Genomic DNA, 21075 nt, shown 5'->3' on the forward strand with positions numbered 1-21075 from the left:
TGTATGGAGACACAAAAGACCCCGAATAGCCAAAGCAGTCTTGAGGGAAAAAAATGGAGGTGGAGGAATTAGACTCCTTGACTTCAGACTATACTACAAAGCTACAGTAATCAAGACAATATGGTACTGGCACAAAAACAGAAACATAGATCAATGGAACAAGATAGAAAGCCCAGAGATAAACCCACGTACCTATGGTCAACTCATCTATGACCAAGGAGGCAAGGATATACAATGGAGAAAAGATAGTCTCTTCAATAAGTGGTGCTGGGAAAACTGGACAGCTACATGTAAAAGAATGAAATTAGAGCACTCCCTAACACCATACACAAAAATAAACTCAAAATGGATTAGAGACCTAAATGTAAGACCGGACACTATAAAACTCTTAGAGGAAAACATAGGAAGAACACTCTTTGACATAAATCACAGCAAGACCTTTTTTGATCCACCTCCTAGAGTAATGGAAATAAAAACAAAAATAAACAAATGGGACCTAATGAAACTTCAAAGCTTTTGCACAGCAAAAGAAACCATAAACAAGACGAAAAGACAACCCTCAGCATGGGAGAAAATATTTGCAAACGAATCAACGGACAAAGCATTAATCTCCAAAATACATAAACAGCTCATGCAGCTCAATATTAAAGAAACAAACAACCCAATCCAAAAATGGGCAGAAGACCTAAATAGACATTTCTCCAAAGAAGACATACAGATGGCCAAGAAGCACATGAAAAGCTACTCAACATCACTAATTTTTAGAGAAATGCAAATCAAAACTACAATGAGGTCTCACCTGACACCAATTAGAATGGGCATCCTCAGAACATCTACAAACAACAAATGCTAGAGAGGGTGTGGAGAGAAGGGAACCCTCTTGCACTGTTGGTGGGAATGTAAATTGATACAGCCACTATGGAGAACAGTATGGAGATTCCTTAAGAAACTAAAAATAGAATTACCATATGACCCAGCAATACTGGGCATATACCTGGAAAAAACCATAATTCAAAAAGACACATGCAGGCTTCCCTGGTGGCGCAGTGGTTGAGAATCTGCCTGTCAATGCAGGGGACACGGGTTCGAGCCCTGGTCTGGGAAGATCCCACATGCCGTGGAGCAACTAGGCCCGTGAGCCACAACTACTGAGCCTGTGTGTCTGGAGCCTGTGCTCCTCAACAAGAGAGGCCGCGACAGTGAGAGGCCCGCACACCGCGATGAAGAGTGGCCCCTGCTCATCGCAACTAGAGAAAGCCCTCGCACAGAAACGAAGACCCAACACACCAAAAATAAATTAAAAAAAAAAAAAAAAAAGACACATGCACCGCAATGTTCATTGCAGCACTGTTTACAATAGCCAGGTCATGGAAGCAACCTAAATGCCCATCAACAGATGAATGGATAAAGAAGATGTGGTACATGTATACAATGGAATATTACTCAGCCATAAAAAGGAACGAAATTAGGTCATTTGTAGAGATGTGGATGGACCTAGAGAATGTCATACAGATTGAAGTAAGTCAGAAAGAGAAAAACAAATATCGTATATTATTGCATATATGTGGAACCTAGAAAAATGGTACAGATGAACCGGTTTGCAGGGCAGAAATAGAGACACAGATGTAGAGAACAAATGTATGGACACCAAAGGGGGAAAGCGGCAGGTGGTTGGAGTGGTGGTGGGATGTTTTGGGAGATTGGGATTGACATGTATACACCAATATGTATAAAATTGATGACTTATAAGGGCCTGCTGTATAAAAATAAATAAAATTAAATTAAAAAAATAAAGTGTTAGTATTTAGTCTATTAAGAGTATATAGTACAGTTTTAACTTTGTTCTTTTAGACATAACTGTCTTTGTACTGTTCACAGTTTGAATGTTTATTCAATATTTCATAACACTTCCCAGAAATTTTTAACTAACATCAAGGTGTTTTGTTTGTTTGATTTGTTTTATGCTTGGGAAATTAGTATTGAAAATATCACATTATTTCTGAAAATAAAATAAAATAAAAAGATTTGACAGCAGATTTGTCAGAAACGATTTAAGACAAGGATGTCCTCTCTGGTGTGGAGATTTTTGCTTCCTACTTTACTTTCTTTAATACTACCACGGAGAGGGTTTGGGGCACCTCATTACAGCCTCACAAGTGTGGGTCCCTTGTCTAGCCTCTCCACTCCGCCTTTGAAAGTTTGTGGCAGCCCTATGTCACAAGCAAGTTTCTCTGCACCATTTTTCCAACAGCATTCTTTCTTTTTTTTTTTAAATTAATTTATTTTATTTATTTTTGACTGCATTGGGTCTTTGTTGCTGCGTGTGGGCTTTCTCTAGTGCGGCGAGTGGGGGCTACTCTTTGTTGCGGTGCGTGGGCTTCTCATTGCAGTGGCTTCTCTTGTTGCGGGGCACGGGCTGTAGGTGCACGGGTTTCAGTAGTTGTGGTGCCCGGGCTCAGTAGTTGTGGCTCACGGGCTCTAGAGCGCAGTCTCAGTAGTTGTGGCGCACAGGCTTAGTTGCTCCGCAGCATGTGGGATCTTCCCGGACCAGGGCTCAAACACCTGTCCCCTGCATTGGCAGGCAGATTCTTAACCACTGAGCCACCAGGGAACCCCCAAACAACAGCATTATTTCTTAATTAAGTTATGTACATTGTTTTTTTAGACATAATGTTATTGGAAACTTACGAGACTAAAGTATAGTGTAAACACAACTTTTACATGCACTGGGAAACCAAAAAATTCGTGTAATTTGCTTTATTGCATTATTCACTTTATTGCAGCAGTCTGCAACCAAACCCACAATATCTTTGAGATCTGTCTGTATAATAAAAAAAAGATCTAAAATAACATGAACTCTACCAATAAAAATTTATATGTGTTAAACATGATTCATCGGGTTCATATTAAACTCCTAAAATTGTCCTGAAAATGGAATTTATTTTATGTGTCCTTGTTTTAAAATGATTGTTTCAGCCATATTGGACATTAGCCCTCAGTGAAATTTATGATTTGGAATTAATTATATCGCTCTCTAGCGCTGCAGATGTCACACCCTTCTCCTTTCCCATGGGAGCACAGGATCTAAGCCCTCTGAGGATAACACCATACCTAATCACCTAGTGATTAGGTAGGTTCTTGTGTTTGCTTCCACAGCCTTCTCCTTTTTCTTTATATGTTCACTCTAATATATGTGCCAAGAATGGATGGGATACAAATATGTGATTCCTGGAAAATAATTCCTCTTTATTATTTTCCTTTGGCATTGAGACTTTCATTTCTACCAATTGAAGAACAGTGAAAACTAATCTTTGTTAATAATATTCTTCAAATTACATTTTTACAATATTTCAGGAGTTCCATTTGTGTTGAGAAGTCCATATTAAGCATTTGTATAATTCTGATATAAACTCTCTCATAAAATATTATTAACTACTAATCTATATTTCTAAAACATTTTCTTTTGGATTTAGAGAATCCTTTATGTCCCTGGGAAACTCCACTCAGAGGACAAGGCTGCAGGAAATCTTTGTGACAATTGGTATAGTTTAAATGGATTTGTTGGGGCTGGCAGTGACTGAAAATTGTTGGTGGGATTGAAAACATATCACATGAAAAGCTGCACACAGATGTTTACAGCGGCTTTATTCATATCTGCCAAAACTTGGAAGCAACTAAGATTGCTTCCTTCAGTAGGTGAATGGATAAATAAATGGTGGTACCACCAGACAATGGAATATTATTCAGTGCTAAAAAGGAATGAACTATCAAGCCATGAAAAGACACAGAGTAAACTTAAATGCATATTACTAAGTGAAAGAAGACAATCCGAAAGGCTACGTACTGTATGATTACAACTATACAACACTTTGGAAAAGGCAAAACAGCATGGAGACAGTAAAAATAATAGCGGTTGCCATGGTTAGGAGGGTGTCGGGGATGAATAGGTAGAGCACAGAGTATTTTTAGGGCAGTAAAGCTATTCTGTATGATACTACAGTTGTGTGTACTTGAATTGCATGTATATCAAAGCCCATTAAATGTATGACATCAAGAATGAGTTGACTGAAGAAATATACTGCTCCAGTGAGGGATATTGATAGTGGGGAAGCTCTGCATCTGAGGGGGTAGGGGGTATAAGGGAAGTCTGTACTTTTGGTTCAGTTTCTGTTCAGTTTTGCTGTGAATCTAAAATTGCTCTTAAAAAAAGAAAAGCCTTTGAATTAAAAAAAATTGTTGGTGGGAATTTGGAATTAAGAATCCATTTGATGCAATGAAAATAACATGATGGACCTTGAATCAGACAGACATTATTTGAATCTTGACTCTACCAATCATTAGTCTGAAAACTTTGTGAAATTTAACTTCTCTGGGCCTCAGTTTTCTTGGGAATAAATTAAGTGAAAAAATTTTTACCATGCAGAATTGATATGAGGACTAACTTAGATAACTTCCTACATGCTCAATAAATAGTAGCTATTATTTGTAATACATTTCAGATTTGGGACCAAAGGACTAATTCTTCATACCAGTGGGAGAACAAGGAAGGTAATAGATACAACTGCACCCTTTCAGAAGCAGTTTATGGGAGACAGAGAGAAGATTCAATCTGACCAGGCTCAAGCATACTGTGTTTAAAATTTTTACCTTTTACTCTAGCAGTGATAATGCGAGATCTCTTTTGATAAATTGTTGGTGTCTTAAAAATACCATGCATGCTCCCACCCCTGAAAAAGTATTCAAATGATCTAGTATTGGAAGTGATACACAGAAAATCTTTATTTCTTGATGAGTTTTCCCTCAAGTATTAGAAACTTGACTAATATTTCTAAAAATAGAAGAAAGAAAAATACATACGTGAAAAAAATTACTAGGAAGAAGTAGTCCCAGTATATTGGATCCTAGTCACTAATCTTATTGAGAAATTAAACTTGCAATTAGGCTAATAAATGGGGAGCAATGACAGGGCAAAGTATCTTGAAAAATCCAAAAGAAAAATTGAGGCAATTGGGAGGAGTGGGTAACCATGAGAACTGGCAAATAGCTTCTTATCCATTTTCTTCTTTACCTCACACCAAAAATTCCCTACCTAAAAAAATAATAATAATAATAATGTCCAGTGGCAGAGCTTTTGGTCTGTTAGAGCATCCATTCCTTCCTAACAATCCCCCTCCCCCGCCTTTTTTTTTTTCTGTTTTTTTTTGGCCGCGTTTGGTCTTCACTGCTTTGCGAAGGCTTTCTCTAGTTGCTGTGAGCGGGGGCTACTCTTTGTTGCAGTGCACAGGTTTCTCATTGCCTCTCTTGTTGTGGAGTATGGGCTCTAGGTGTGCAGACTAATTGCAACATGTGGGCTCAGTAGTTGTGGCATGCGGGCCCTAGAGAGCATGGGCTTCAGTAGTTATGGCATGTGGGCTCAGTAGTTGTGGTGCGTGGGTTCAGTAGTTGTGGCTCGCGGGCTCTAGAGCGCAGGCTCAGTAGTTGGGGCACATGGGCTTAGTTGCTCCGCGGCATGTGGGATCTTCCCGGACCAGGGCTCGAACCCGTGTCCCCTGCATTGGCAGGAGGATTCTTAACCACTGAGCCACCAGGGAAGTCCCTCGCCTGCCTTTTTTGTTAATATCTCCCCTTTGTCCCCCTGCAGCCCATGGGCTTCGGGTAAGAAGACCCTTTTGCTCAGTTCTAGGGATTGGTATCACTGACCAAAAATAATACCTCTTCTTTGCCAGTGATTGCTTCAGAAATGGGCATGTGATGTGACCCAGTTTGTGCCAGTGAGATGTAAAGAAAGGTTTGCTAAGTGTTTCAGGGAAAGAAATTTTCTCGCTCTTAAGAAAGAGCCACTCAAAAGGGATAGTCTTGCTTTCTGTGGTCATCATGGAGGTGCAGATAAAAAGCTCAGAACTGCCACAGCTCTTTTTCCACCATGCAGAAGCTAATCTAAGGATGAAATTAATTCACAGTGGAGGATTTAGTGGAGTGAATTACAGAGAAATAGGACTGGAGCTTATTGGCTTGTTCCAAATCTTCACTATGCCTTCCTCTGGAATTCTAGGTATATGAGCCAATACATATCCTTATCCTAGACAGCTTAAATCATATTTTTATTTGCAGCTGAAAGCATTCCAGCTAATATCAGCTGACTAATGACCTATATTAGAAATGGTTATTTCTGACATATTGTTGTTGTTGTTGTTTTATTGATTGATTGATTGATTGCTATGTTGGGTCTTCGTTTCTGTGCGAGGGCTTTCTCTAGTTGCGGCAAGCGGGGGCCACTCTTCATCGCGGTGCGCGGGCCTCTCACTATCGCGGCCTCTATTGTTGCGGAGCACAGGCTCCAGACGCGCAGGCTCAGTAGTTGTGGCTCATGGGCCCAGTTGCTCCGCGGCATGTGGGATCTTCCCAGACCAGGGCTCGAACCCGTGTCCCCTGCATTAGCAGGTGGATTCTCAACCACTGCGCCACCAGGGAAGCCCCAGACATATTGGTTTTTTAATAACATTATACACAAAAATGTTAACAAAGATATGGTAAGACCTTTAGACCATGGCATAGGATAAAGAAAATCAGGAATTTGATACCCTGGGAAAGAGCTCTGAAAAGGTATTTGACTTGCTCATCTAGCTACCACCACTCATTTTTGAATGATTAAGCCATTATGCTAATGTTCTTTTGATTCACTTTTTTTTTGACAGTTTTGTGAATTATATGACTTCATACCTATATGGGTTAGAGACGTAGCAGAAACACCATGAATAACTATGTAAGAGAATTGGAATAGACTCAGTGAGACTTAATCATGTCGTGGATAATGGGAGCTGAGTAATATTGACAGTTATAGCAACGATAATGGCAGGGAATTTTTTATAAGTGGGTTTAATATAACTTTGACTCCAGATATAATAGCCTTTTAAGACTAAGTTTGCTAACAAGTATCTTTAAAAGGATGAATGTGTTATCAAATTGTGGAGATAGAGTCACACGGATAAATTCTATGATATGAAAACAACCCGCCTCGATTTTTCAATACACGAGTAATTGTCAACATAGAGGAGGACAACACACATTCCCTAGTTATCCTGAATTGACTTTCATGTACTTTGAATTTTACTTGTAAACCTTCTTAATGGGAATGGGATTAGAATGTCACTGATGAAGAGTAAATGTAGTATGTCATTCATGATGAAAATAAGTGTGTATTTGTTGAATAAATGAATGAATGAAGACTGTTTTTCACTTTTGTTTCAGTGACCACTTAAGTAACTGGCCTGTACAAGGAGTCCTATATAGTTAGTTAAGATGCTGGATTCTACAAACAACTCATGAAACTCTTCACATTACTTTATTGTCAGAGTTTTACTCTTCGCTCTAGGTCCAGGTTCATCTTTCCAGAGGCCTATAGAGCATTTTCATATGCATGTCCCACTATCAGCTCAAACTCTCATATCCTGAGTCAAGCCTCCCTCTTATCTGGCTCTTCTTCCCATCTCCCCACCCCTCTTTTCAATCGGTGGCATACCTCTCTCCCAGTCACTAAGGGATACGTCCATGAGTCATTGTTCACTTTTTCCTCTCCATTATCTCTCTTATTTAATTAGCCATGGAGTCTTGCTTACTATTCCTTTGCAGTGTCCCTTCCTTCCTAGTGCCATGGCTACAGCCCTCTGCTGACTCATTGTTGTTACCAGCACGTCACTCTTTCCCAGCTTTTATTTACCTCCAGGTCAAACCATACTGCATATTTTGGCCAGATTAATCTAACTAGAACATTGCTTTTATTGTGGCTCTCTTTGGCTTGAGAACTCACAGCAACTGTATATGACTTGAAGTTTGAAATCCAATTGAACTTGACTGTCATTCAAGGTCTTTTATCATCAGTCTAATAGTACTTATAGAAATTGTCTTTTAAATCTCCTCCAACTATACTCTCTGCTATAGCTTGGTTTCTGATACAAACTCAGCACATCCCCACATCTTTGCTTATGTTGTCTTTGCCAGAGATGCCCATTTTCAAACCCTTCTCCAATTCAATCCCTTCTCTTGCTTTTTTACCTTCACCCTGACTCTCAGTCCAAATATCCATGCCATGCTTTCTTCCAGGTCCAGCTAAGTCTTACTTCTATAAATATTTCTGACTATCTCAGTTCAGTTATTCCGTTCTGAAGGAGCATATCCCCAAGGCTAAATTGCCTCAAGTTGTTTAAACTTATGAAATTGGATGTCAGTATTATGCAGCTTTGAATGGAATGAGCCTCTGCCCCCATCTCTGGCTGGATGTAGGCAGTGGGGAGCCCTGGGGCTGTGATCTACTCATAATATAGCTTGGTGGTTGTCTGCTAACTGTGGTTTTCCTCTTTGTGGCTTCTTTAATAGGACTTTCTCTCATGGAAAAGATAATTAAATGTTGACTTAAAAAATTCTTCCTTATGTATAGGTGCACTGTAGCTATAAAATCTACTCTGTGTTGGGAAATTGCTTTAAGAAAATTTAAAGTAATATTTAGAAAAAGACCAATACTTGGACTCTGTTACAATATATGTAAAAAGCAGAATGAAAATTTGGATATATTAATATCTTTAGTATATCAAAATATATGTACTCTAAAAAAAGACTGGAATATTAATATTAGCCGTGGTCATTTTTGGATGATGGTATTGAGTGACATGCTATCGTTTAAGATACTTTATTTTTTTAACTTGTATTTTAGAGGAGTAGAATAAGATATGCTCTTAAGTGTTCTATAAAATTTACTGAATTAAGGCCCAGAAACCTGCTGCTTTTTTGAAAAGCATTAAAGAGTATGAATAAATAGAAGATGAAAAATTATTCATTAGGACTTATGGGACAGGGAGATAGTTAAATGCAATATAGTGACTATTTTGCTTTGAATTTCTAAAGTTAATAAAGTAACAGAAGTAACTTTAAAAAGATAAATAACTTTGTTTTGTTTCATTTATATTTATTATTATTAAAAATATAAAACATACTGAAAAGTATAGAGAATACCACATATAGACACCCATACACCCCTTACTGAGATTTTACAATTGTTAAAACTTTTGCCATATTTGTATTTTTTCTGAAATCTTTTAAAATAGATTATAGGCATCATGACATTTTATCTCTAAATAGTTCAGAATGAATTTCTTAGAAAATGAAGGCAGTTTCCTACATAATTACAATTCTACTATCACAGCTAAAGATATAATAATAATTGCCTTACACTATTTAGTACTGAGCCCATATTCAAATTTTCTGTCTTGTCCCTAACATGTCTTTTATAGCCAGTTACTGAAACCAGAATCCTAACGAAGGATGCACAGTGCTTTTGGTTGTGATGTCTTTTGTTTGTTTTTATCTACAACCCCCACTTTTTCCTCCCTCCCTCCCGTACTTCCTTCCCTCTCCATGATATTAACTTGTTGATGAGACTAGGCCAGTTGTCTTGTAAAACCACCTGCTTTTTGAATTTGTTTAATTGCTTCCTGGTGATGCTGCTTTAGCTTGTTCTTCCAGCGCCTGTTTTTCTGTAAACCAGAAGTTTGATCTTTAGGAGTGACTTGATTCAGGTTGTACTGATACATTTTTGACACAAATGCTTTATGAGTAATGTCACCTAGTTCCTAATGCATCCCACCACCCCTCCACCATCATGCCAAGACTGATTCCCTGAGTCCAAGAGGCCCCAGACAGATCCTTCCCTACAAACCTACATTCCTCCCCTCCAGCCAGCAGTCTCTACAGTGATGCCTCAGCACCACCAAGTAGCTGAACTTTAAGACGGATTACTTTTTTGAAAATAAAATCCTCTAATTAAATAGTTAATATTTAAATACACTTGATTTTTTAGAAATCCCTTGGAGGATGTGAAACATATATTTGACTTTGAAATATGGCCATCCAAAATCTACATCCTATAATAAACGATATAAACACTGTATTAGACCAAATGACTTAACAGATGAATTCATTTTTCTTCAAGCATAAGCTCAGTTCTTTTAAAACTCTCACGTTCTGCTAAATAAAAATATTGATATGTTTCGTGCATGCTGCAGAACTGATGGCTTCTGCTGTGTAAGCATCCTGGGGTCCTTACACTGCCTCTTTTCTGGGGCTCACAGGAGCCAGAATACAAGTGCCCTTGTGTGTGCTTTGCGTGCCTCTCAAGGCATGCCTTCTGCCAATCAAAACTGACTGTTCCCACTGTGCCAACCTTCCTGGGCTTTTGCCAGTTCCTAAACTTGGCAAGAGAACTTGTGCTGCAAAAGTTTGTGTTGCTATATTTCCCGCTCACTTTAAATGCTGGGCAAAATACAACTCTTTAATTTTTCTTTGGGAGGGTACTTAAATATTCCTTTAGAACTTTGGGCTCTCAGCAGATGCACTTTGTGAAAGGTGCTAAAATTTATGCAATTTAAATAAAAATTTAAATGAATGCCTATAACCATAATTGGTTGTGTATATTTGCTGTCATTATCATAGGGCATCATTTGCCTAATTAATGGAATATACACTTGATTCATTGACATTTTAGCAACATTTCAGAATTGCATCTAGGATGTGGCCATTGAGTTGCTCTTGAACTTTATAATATTCTTAGTGACATTATCATTGGAAGTTATGTGCTCAAAACAAGTCGGGGAATGGATTCATCACTTACTTCGTCTTTAATTTAGCAGATTTAAATCTCAGGATGCTTTGTCCTTGGGGTTTTGTTTGTTTGTTTTTTTTTTTTGGCTGTGTTGGGTCTTCGTTGCTGCGCACGGCTTTCTTTAGTTGCGGTGAGAGGGGGCTACTCTTCGTTGCAGTGAGTGGGCTTCTCACTGCGGTGGCTTCTCTTGTAGTGGAGCTCGGGCTCTAGGCACGCAGGCTCAGTAGTTGTGGCTCGCGGGCTTAGTTGCTCTGCGGCATGTGGAATCTTCCCGGACCAGGGCTCAAACCCGTGTCCCCTGCATTGGCAGGCGGATTCTTAACCACTGCACCACCAGGGAAGTCCCCCTTGGGTTATTTTTGTATTACAGAAAATACACTTTTTTAAACATGGATGGTCAGAAAATGTGTAAGTTAGAAATACTAGTAAGGCTTTCTGCACCAGATAAGGGTCCATACGGCTTTGTTCTGGATTCCCGTCGTAACTTAAAGGGAAACTTTCACAATGTCCGGAGCCCTTGATGTCCTGCAAATGAAGGAGGAGGATGTCCTCAAATTCCTTGCAGCAGGAACCCATTTAGGTGGCACCAACCTTGACTTCCAAATGGAACAGTACATCTACAAAAGGAAAAGTGATGGCATCTACATCATAAATCTGAAGAGAACCTGGGAGAAGCTTCTGTTGGCAGCTCGTGCCATTGTTGCCATTGAAAACCCAGCTGATGTCAGTGTCATATCCTCCAGGAATACTGGCCAGCGAGCTGTGCTGAAGTTTGCTGCTGCCACTGGAGCCACTCCTATTGCTGGCCGCTTCACTCCTGGAACCTTCACTAACCAGATCCAGGCAGCGTTCCGGGAGCCAAGACTTCCGGTGGTTACTGATCCCAGGGCTGACCACCAGCCTCTCACAGAGGCCTCTTACGTTAACCTGCCTACCATTGCTCTGTGTAACACAGACTCTCCTCTGCGGTATGTGGACATTGCCATCCCATGCAACAACAAGGGAGCTCACTCAGTGGGTCTGATGTGGTGGATGCTCGCCCGGGAAGTCCTGCGCATGCGCGGCACCATCTCCCGTGAACACCCGTGGGAGGTCGTGCCTGATCTCTACTTCTACAGAGATCCTGAAGAGATTGAAAAGGAAGAGCAGGCGGCAGCTGAGAAGGCTGTGACCAAGGAGGAATTTCAGGGTGAATGGACTGCTCCAGCTCCTGAGTTCACTGCTGCTCAGCCTGAGGTGGCAGACTGGTCCGAAGGTGTGCAGGTGCCCTCTGTGCCTATTCAGCAGTTCCCCACTGAAGATTGGAGTGCTCAGCCTGCCACTGAAGACTGGTCTGCAGCTCCCACTGCTCAGGCCACTGAGTGGGTAGGAACGACCACTGAGTGGTCTTAAACTGTTCTTCCACAAACTCTTAAAATGGAAATAGGTTGATGGAAAATAAAGTTTCTAAAAATTGAAAAAAAAAAAAAAAAAAGAAATACTAGTAAGGTAGACAAAGACGTAGGTAGAAACATTTATTTTTCGCAATTATAAATAATCTGCTTTCCTTTTTAGAAATACCTTTGACTGGAAAGGATTATATAGTGTATGTTCTTCAAACTATTATGTAAAATTTTATTTCTCCATGAGTTCTTAAGCTAGAAGCCAAAACAATGTTTTTCCGGGCCTAAGTGCATTGCTTGATCTTGCAAAACCTATTTCATGGTCTGCTAGATTCTAATGGAGATGGTTGGTAATAGGATAATATTTATTTATATATAAAATAAATTTACAACAGAGTGCAAAAAGCATGTAACCAAGCAGTACCAGCTTTAAAAAATTCATAGTGAGACCACATGAATGTTTCTAGTTTTTCCAAGAGAACAGTTTCTCCACACACACAATATAGCTACCTCATGCACATACCTATAAAATATATATATGTTCCTTTTACTCAGAGGTACGTGAATACCTTGAGGTATCATTGTGGGTGATTCTTGCTATCTAATTTAAGCTCTAGGATTCTTACTATCCCAAGAACTATTCATCAGCTTGCTGCTTTCCTTGAAATCGATTAATAGCAAATGTTGAATTTATTTGTTTAAAGCAAGTTCTGTGCACCAGTTAAGTGATTTATGTATTTCACCATCTAAAAACAGTTAAAGAAGCTTCTATACTGTCTTTTGGTGACCTTAGTAGCTGATGTGTTAATAACATTTCGGACTGACAATTTGTGGTAGGCTTCTTGCCCAAAGCTCTGCGGTGAATTATTGCTGCATTGCAGATTACAGTTTAATTCCTAAAAAAAAAAAAAATGCCTTGTTGATGTTCGGGCTGCAGAATCCAAAACCACACTCAGTCTGCTGCATCTTGGAAAAATCATCCTTATAGATGGAACTTAATGTGATTCATAAATACACTTCGTGCCCAAAAACATAATGTGATACCTTGATTAGTGAAAACTCTGGGAACTGGTCTCCTTTATCACGAAACTGGCAGTATTAAAACTGTGGGAAGTAAAACTTTGTATGTGGTTAACCGGCTTGACAGATGGCACTACACGGCTTCCACTTGTCCCATCTAAATACAGGTGGCCAGGGCTACAAGGAGCAAAATTGTGAGGCTGTCAAAATATGCCTCACCCCGTTACACCAATGCCCTCCTGTGCTCCTTACTCTCAACTTTGCCAAAAGAGGAAGCTCTAAGAACTCTCACTTCCACTAGCTTTCCTCGTTGACTGAATGCCTCTTGATGAGCAAATTACAAAATGGCAATCTATATCCTGCGTTTGGCTGGCAAAACTTTTGTTTGCCCTCACAGAGTATTTTGTTTTGTTTGCTCGAATGAATTAGTTACCAGTGTTTTGAAAATACAAACGTGTTACATAAAAATAGGGGTCAGCATCTCTCTTGAAATATAAGAAGCTCTTGCAACATTTGTAACCATCCAGACTTTCCCTTGGCCACCCAAAGTTGAAGCTGGGAGATGTCTGTCCCCTGCAGACAAGATGTACCGTCTCCAACAACTCCATCTTTCTCCCTCCTTAGCTGCTTCACTCATTTATATCACCTGCTGGCCCTTGTGGACGTTTCTTTTGACTCCTGTATTTAATGATTATTTTACCCTCAATAGCACTTATGTTTTACGAACTTAAGTTTTATACCTATACATTCAAATTGTGAAGGGAGAGATTTGGTTTCCTCTTAAAAGAATATCAGACCTTGGGAAGCAGGTATGTAAGCAACTCAAATCATGTGGTCTCTAGATTGTGAAAGTAGAGTTACTCCTATTAAAGATGGGGGGGATTGTGGGTGGAGGAAAGAAATAGATGAAGCAGATTAAAAGGTACAAACTTCCAGTTGCAAAATAAACAAGTTACAGGTATGAAGTGTTCTCTGTGGGAACTATAGTCAATAACTATGTAATATCTATGTGTAGTGACATATCGACTAGACATATCATGGTGATCATTTAGAAATGTATAGAAATATTGAATCACTATATTGGGTAACTAACATAGTGTCGTAGGTCAATTATACTTCAAAAACAAACCCATAGAAAAAGAGATAAGATCTGTTGTTACCAGAAGCGAAAGAGTGGGGAGTAGGGGAATTGGATGAAGGTGGTCAAAAGGTGCAATCTTCCAGTTGTAGGATAGATAGGTACTAGGGATGTAATGTACAACATGATAAATATAACAGTGCTGTAAGTTATATGTGAAAGTTGTTAACTCTTAGTAAATCCTTACAGTTCTCATCACAGGAAATTTTTATTTTTCTATTTCTTTAATTTTGTATCTATATGCGATGATGGATGCTCACTAAACATTGTGACAATCCTTTCATGATTTATGTGACTCAAATCATTATGCTGTGCACCTTAAACTTATATAGTGCTGTGTGTCAATTATATCTGAATAAAACTGGGAAAAAATGAAAAAAAAAATAAATACAAATAGGAGGGGAGGAATGATACTTCAATGTTTTCCCTAGACTACTCCTCCCTGTCCCTCCCCCTCCCTCCACTGGGTCACCAATGGCACTTACTGGGGCGGCTGGAGCTGGATGACTGTGTGTCTTTTGCTACAGGGTCTTACTGAAACCTGGGCTGTCCTGCCCTTCAACAGGTCACCTGGTGAAACTTTTCCAATCAACTTTTCCCCAAACCTTCCACCTTTCTTAACTACAGGGTTAATACTGGGTTTCTTTCCTAAAATCCTTTAGCATGATTTCTCATCATTTATTTCAACACTGACTCATAGGAGGCCTGTTTTATGTTTTTCCACAGATTTGATGCTATTTTCTTTAGTATTTTGTCATATGCCCCTGTATTATATGTCATATTTTTACCCTCCTACATGAAGATCTGAAGCTAACACCTAGATCTTTTGTATTTTTTTCTGTCTTGCTTATGAAATATCTGATGAATAAGTGTGTCATTGGAACACATCCTCTTCATTAATAGAGGTATTACCGCAAGCCTGTGTTAATGTCCCACTGGAAATAAGCCTGCAGGAACGCTCATATTTTCAACAGATTTTATTTGCTGAATTTCTCCCTGGTGCATTCTTTCCAAGTAAAGTATGAAAAATGCATTTTTATGCCTGACATTTGGATTTTATTTTAAAACTGCCCATTGTTTTTATACACACTTGTATATATTGCTGCCTAAGGCTGCTTTGTAAAATTGCTTGTTCTTGAAACCTGTTGATCATAAAGTGATCACTTTGGGGTTTTCTGTTCTGCCCCAAGCTGGGTCTGCTGGGGAGCAATGAATGTAGTCAGACCAGGCTGAGAGCGTTCCTTCAGTCTGCCCAGGATAGGGTCATGTATGATGCTTTCCTTTCTATCCATTGGGATGTATGGTAATGGGATTTTACTAATCTAATATTCGTCAGGGGCATTGGTAGTATAAAAATAATGTCCTGAGAGGGGGAGTATTTCTTTCTCATATGAGCTTAGAGACAAAGGCTTAGTAGTGAAGCATGTCAGAATATGGTGTGCTCAGAGTTAGGCCTGGCCTTCTGTGCCCAGTGACTATACAGATCCCAGTGTAGATGCAGGAATGTGAACTGGGAGGTCAAGGAAAAGCATGTGTAGGACCAGGGAGAAGACATGGGATGGGAAAAGAGGGGTTTTTTTAAAGCAAAAACCTCAAAGGAAATTTGACAGATATTCCTTTAAGTAATCCACTTTTTCTTCCCATTTGACCTACTTCCTAAATACGTAGACATTCCCAAGAGTTTTATCTACAGTCACAGTGTCAATGGAAAACTAAGTTGATCCAGCCTGGGCGTTGGGTCCCAAAGGTTCTGAGAGGCCCACTTTAGTAAAATTTTCAATCGTATTGATTGTGGTAACTAAGTAGACCATTACATTTAGAGAGCATTGTGATACCAACAAAATTGCATCTGAGTAAAATTTAATTTTTTGGCTTCATTTTCTTAAACTGCATAGAAGTCTCAATATGGTATCCAAGGCCACCTATGGTTTGACCCTAATTTATTTCTCCAGACTCATCTCTCACTTAAGATTCTTATATGCTGTGTGCCACTGGACTGTTTCTTTTTGTCCTTTCCCTTCACCAGGGAGTGTGAAATAATGTAAAAAATATATGATAAAAATATAAATCTCTCTTTAAAAAACAAACAAACAAACAAAAAACTTTGGCCGTGATTCCTGGCCCAGAGCTCCTAAAACACTTGTAATTTCCTAAATGATAAGAGCGCTAGGAGCGTCTTTTGTTCTTATGTTTGGTCTTTGACCCCAGTTCCTGATACAAAACTCCTAAACACCTTGGAGTTTCCTGGGTGATAGGAGTATCTTTTGTTCTAATGAGATAACTCTTGGTGGGCTCCTGCATGGGAGGCTGGTCACCAGAAAGACCAAGCTGTGATTGGCAGCTTGGAATTTTCAGCCCCACCCTCCATTCTCTGGCAAGGAGACAGGGGCTGGATATTGAGTTAATGTTCCATTATGCCTATGTGATGAAGCCTCCATAAAAATCCCAGTACTGCAGGGTTTGAAGAGCTTTGGGTTTGGTGAACACAACTACGTGTCAGGAGGGTGGAACATCCCAACTCCACGGGGACAGAAGCTCCTGCACTGGGGACCCTTCTGGACCTCACCCTGTATGTCTCTTCATCTGGCTGTTCATCCTTATCCTTTATTATAACCTTTGTAATAAACCAGTAAATGTTAAGAAAGTGTTCCCCTGAGTTCCGTTAAGTTATTCTAACAAATTATGGAACCCAAGGTGGGGTGGTGGGAACCCCGACCTATAGACAGTGGGTCAGAAGTACAGGTGACAACCTGAGACTTGCAATGGATGTCTGAAGTGGGGGCAGTCTTGTGGGACTGAGCCCTTAACTTGTGGGATATGATTCTAACTTCAGGTAGACAGCGTCAGAATTGAATTGGATTATAGAGACTCAGCTGGTGTTGCAGGGAGTTGCTTGATGTGTGGAAAACCCACACATATAGTGTCAGAAGTGTGGTAAGTGTGAGAAAAAAGGAAAACACAGGAGTGTTTTTCCTAGAAATGGGAGAAATAGCCTTCTATGCACTTTTGCTTGTTATATGCCACTTACTTTTGAAGACCCAGGTCAAATGTAACCAACTCCATGAGGATTCCAAGAGCATCTCATCAGAAGTAATCTGTCCCTCCTTTATTTTCCCCATAGTATTCTAACATCTCGATTTTATCACATTCCATTTGCCTTATGTTTGTGGTTGCTTGTGTCGCTGTCATAATTTTCACAAAAGAGAGATACATATATGTGTGTGTATATATATATATGAAGTCTCACACAATGTATATTATGTATAATATCACAAAAGATTATATATATACACATATATATTGGTTTGGCCAATATATATAAATATATAAAATGTTACAAAAGATTATATATATGTGGAGGCAGGACTGCTATGTCGTTCATCTTTTTTATTTCCTGTAGTACTCAGCACAGTATCTTAAACCCAATAGATGTTCAATACATGTTTGTAAATTTGTAGATCTTTGGAATTTCAACTTACCAAAAGAATTAATTTGATACCTGAAATACGAAGTAGAAGGAAAAGATTTTATTTTGGGCAAAAAAATTAGAATTTGACTTTTGAGAATGTGGTATTTTAGAGTAAATCATGAAGAAAGTATACATTTGAAAGCAGTTAGAACAATATCAATGTGATATTCAGGGAATAAGGGAGAACTGTGGTTGAAAGTATTAGTCCCTAGCAGGTTTCTGATTGGCCCAGTAATTCTCAACTTGTATGTGTTTCAGTTCAGGGATATCTACCAATTTGAGCAGTGTAATTTCAGCATGATGATTCAACTATTATCTCAGGCATTATGGATATTTGTGCAAAATGAAAGAAAAAATCTCTTACATCATATATACCCCCTGTAGGAGGAAAGATATATATATATATGTGTGTGTGTGTATATATATATATATATATATATATATATATATATATATATATATACAATACAGATAAGCAGAAAAGTTTTAAAGCGTTCTTTCAGAATCATGTACTCTTAGTCCATTCTGACTGCTGTAAGAAAAATACCATCAACTGGGTGACTTACAAACAATAAAAGTTTATTTTTTACAGTTGCAGAGGCTGGGAAGTGTCAGATCAAGGTGCCAGCAGACTCAGTGTTGGTTGCTTCCTGGTATATAGACAACCATCTTCTTGCTATAACCTCAGCTGACTGAAGGGGCAGGAGAGCTCTCTGGGTCCTCTTTTATAACAGCACTAATCACATTCATGAGGGCTCCACCTTCATGACCTAATCACCTCCCAAATGTCCCATCTCCAAACACCATCACATTGGGCATTAGGTTTTAATATATGACTTCTGGGGGGATACAAACACTCAGTCTAAAGCACATACCATATGCATACAGTCACTATTAATATTTTGGCATTTTATTTCCAATTATATCTTCATACATACATATCCATAAACACACATTTGGAAGAAGACAAAATTATCTCATTTTTGTTACATAATATCAAGGCTCAGAAAGAACAGATGCTCAAAATCTTTATTAATTTTTAAAAAGTTTTTTTATGAAAAATTTCAAAATATATGTTAAAGGAGTCAGAATAGTATTATGAATCTCCATCCTCAGCTTCTACAATTATCTCATGACCAATCTTGTTTCATCTATGTCCTCACTCTTTTCCCCCTCCTGTATTATTTGAAGCAAATCCTAGATACTAGTTTGTGCATCTAAAAGATAAGGATTCTTTTTTTTTTTATGTATAGCCACAAAACATTATCACAAACAAATATAATTAACAATATTCCTTCTTGCCATCAAAATACAGTCAGTGTTCAAATTTCCAAGAGTCTCATAAATGCCAACTTTATAATATTTATTTATATTTTTACTTGAATTTGTTTAAATTATTTAAATCAAGCTCACACATTGTGATTAGTATGATTTTAAGCCTCTCTTATTCTATGGGTTTAAAACCATGCCATCTGTCCTGTACTTTCCTGCAGCAAGTTCTTTATTAATTTTGATTCAATTAAAACCTCAGAGCTTACAGCTACCTCTGATCTAACATGAGAAGAAAAGGAATTAGAATTTATGGGCAGATATATATGTACATGGGCAAGCCATGTACAGTGTCTGAAGGATAACTTTTGTTTATTGAAGTTTCATTAGCATTAAAATGATACCCTTATGATCATGAAATTCTGAACACAAATTTATGAGGTTTTTTCTCAGAAATTAACTTCTAAGAAGGGTATAGTCCTTGAATGGTGTAATTATATTACTGTATCAAATCTCTAGAGGTACAATACTTGCTAAGATAATCCAATGCCATGGGTTTGAGGTCAATTAAAGCATAGTTCACTGTCTTTTTCTGTAATAAGCTTGCATAAAGACAAAGCAAAGCAGTGTACAACAAATAAACTCATGCTGATTCAGGTGACAGAGGTTTTTTTTTCAGAATACATGGGAAAGAGTGGAGGAATAGAGGGCTCCCTGTGCAATCCTGGAAGACCAGGGACAGCTGAATGGTCAGGATTCATTGGGCAAAGCGGTGGTCCTGCAGTTGACCTCCAGCACTCTTGGAGATACAATGGCAGCTCTAGAAACTATGCATCCTTACTTTGGAGGAGCTTCACATGACAGCAACCCATCGAGCACCATCTCTGCCTTTATTGCTCCTGCCTTTATTAGTTGAATTCTTTCCACTCTCCTTCTCTTGGTGGCATGGTTTTTGATGCCCTGTGGCTTCTACCGCCTCATGACTTCTACAGACATATAGCTTCTTCTAAGTGCTTTCACTCTGGGTGTCTCTCTGCTTCTGATTCTGCTACCCACTCCTATCTTTCTGTGCTTTGCATTCAAACACCCACTTCAGAGACTCTGATTCAGTTACTCCCCATTGTCCTTTTCTGGCAGAGCATGAGTACCAGGTATGTTTTCAGTTTTTACTTTCTGATTAAACCTTTCTCTTTCTATACTCCCTACTTTAATGATCCAGACCACACACCTGTGTGTCATCCTTTTTCTCATCTCAACTAATCTAATGGTCACCAACTCCCACTGATTCTATTAATATGTCATGCAGTGCTTTTTTTTTTTTGGTTTTTTGATGTGGACCATTTTTAAAGTCTTTATTGAATTTGTTACAATATTGCTTGTTTTATACTTTGGTTTTTTGGCCCCGAGGCATGTGGGATCTTAGCTCCCCAACCAGGGATCGAACCCACACCCCCTGCATTGGAAGGCGAAGTCTTAACCACTGGACCGCCAGGGAAGTCCCCTCATGAAGTGCTTTCAAATCATCTTTTTGATCTCCTTGGCTACACTCTTATTATCTTCCATTAGGATTATCCCAATACTCCTCTAGCAGTGTTCCCACCTCTAATTTCTTCCTTTTCTCTAACCTCCACATTACAACAAGAGTGATGTTTCAAAACCACAGTTTTTTTTTAGAAGTGTTACTTGGCTTACTTTTAAACTAAAAAAAAAAAAAAAAATTCTCCTATTTGTCTATGGGGTAAAATGTAAACTCCTTAAAATGCCCTCCAAGGTTCCTCACGAATCATCCCCATACTCCTCAGCAGCCTCATTTCTCACCAGCCTTCTCCCATGGGTGCTGTTCTCTAGCCACTAAGAATTATCATCAGTTCCACAAACAAATTATTGCCTTTGATCCCTCTAGCCCTTTCTCATACTGTTCCTCCTTCTTGAAATATGGACACCTTCTGCCTCCCTTCTCCACCTATTAAAATTCTATTGCCCTTCAAGGCAAAACTAAAGGTCATCCCGTCATTGCTTGCCTAGGATGATGGAGCTGTTCACCTGCAGTGTTTCCACAATATTTTATCTGCCTGTGTCAGACCACAGATCACATTACTCTGTCATTATTTACTCCTCTGACTGCTTCCACCACTGCTATGGGACC

The 21075-nt window shown here is 38.9% G+C and overlaps 1 protein-coding gene across 1 annotated transcript; it reads left to right on the top strand.

The window, feature by feature from the left end:
* Positions 1-11086: 11086 nt before the first annotated feature.
* Positions 11087-12104, top strand: LOC130708170 (40S ribosomal protein SA-like). Its single transcript, XM_057546142.1, has one exon. It carries the CDS (start codon positions 11156-11158, stop codon positions 12041-12043), a length of 888 nt encoding a protein of 295 aa, XP_057402125.1. The 5' UTR covers positions 11087-11155; the 3' UTR covers positions 12044-12104.
* The last annotated feature ends 8971 nt before the right edge of the window (positions 12105-21075 follow it).

The sequence above is a fragment of the Balaenoptera acutorostrata genome, chromosome 4, assembly GCF_949987535.1.
Source record: "Balaenoptera acutorostrata chromosome 4, mBalAcu1.1, whole genome shotgun sequence".
Taxonomy (NCBI): Eukaryota; Metazoa; Chordata; class Mammalia; order Artiodactyla; family Balaenopteridae; genus Balaenoptera; species Balaenoptera acutorostrata.

What these genes read in the sequence shown, in the direction of transcription:
- LOC130708170 (XM_057546142.1), top strand. Translation starts at nt 11,156, where the DNA reads ATGTCCGGAGCCCTTGATGTCCTGCAAATGAAGGAGGAGGATGTCCTC.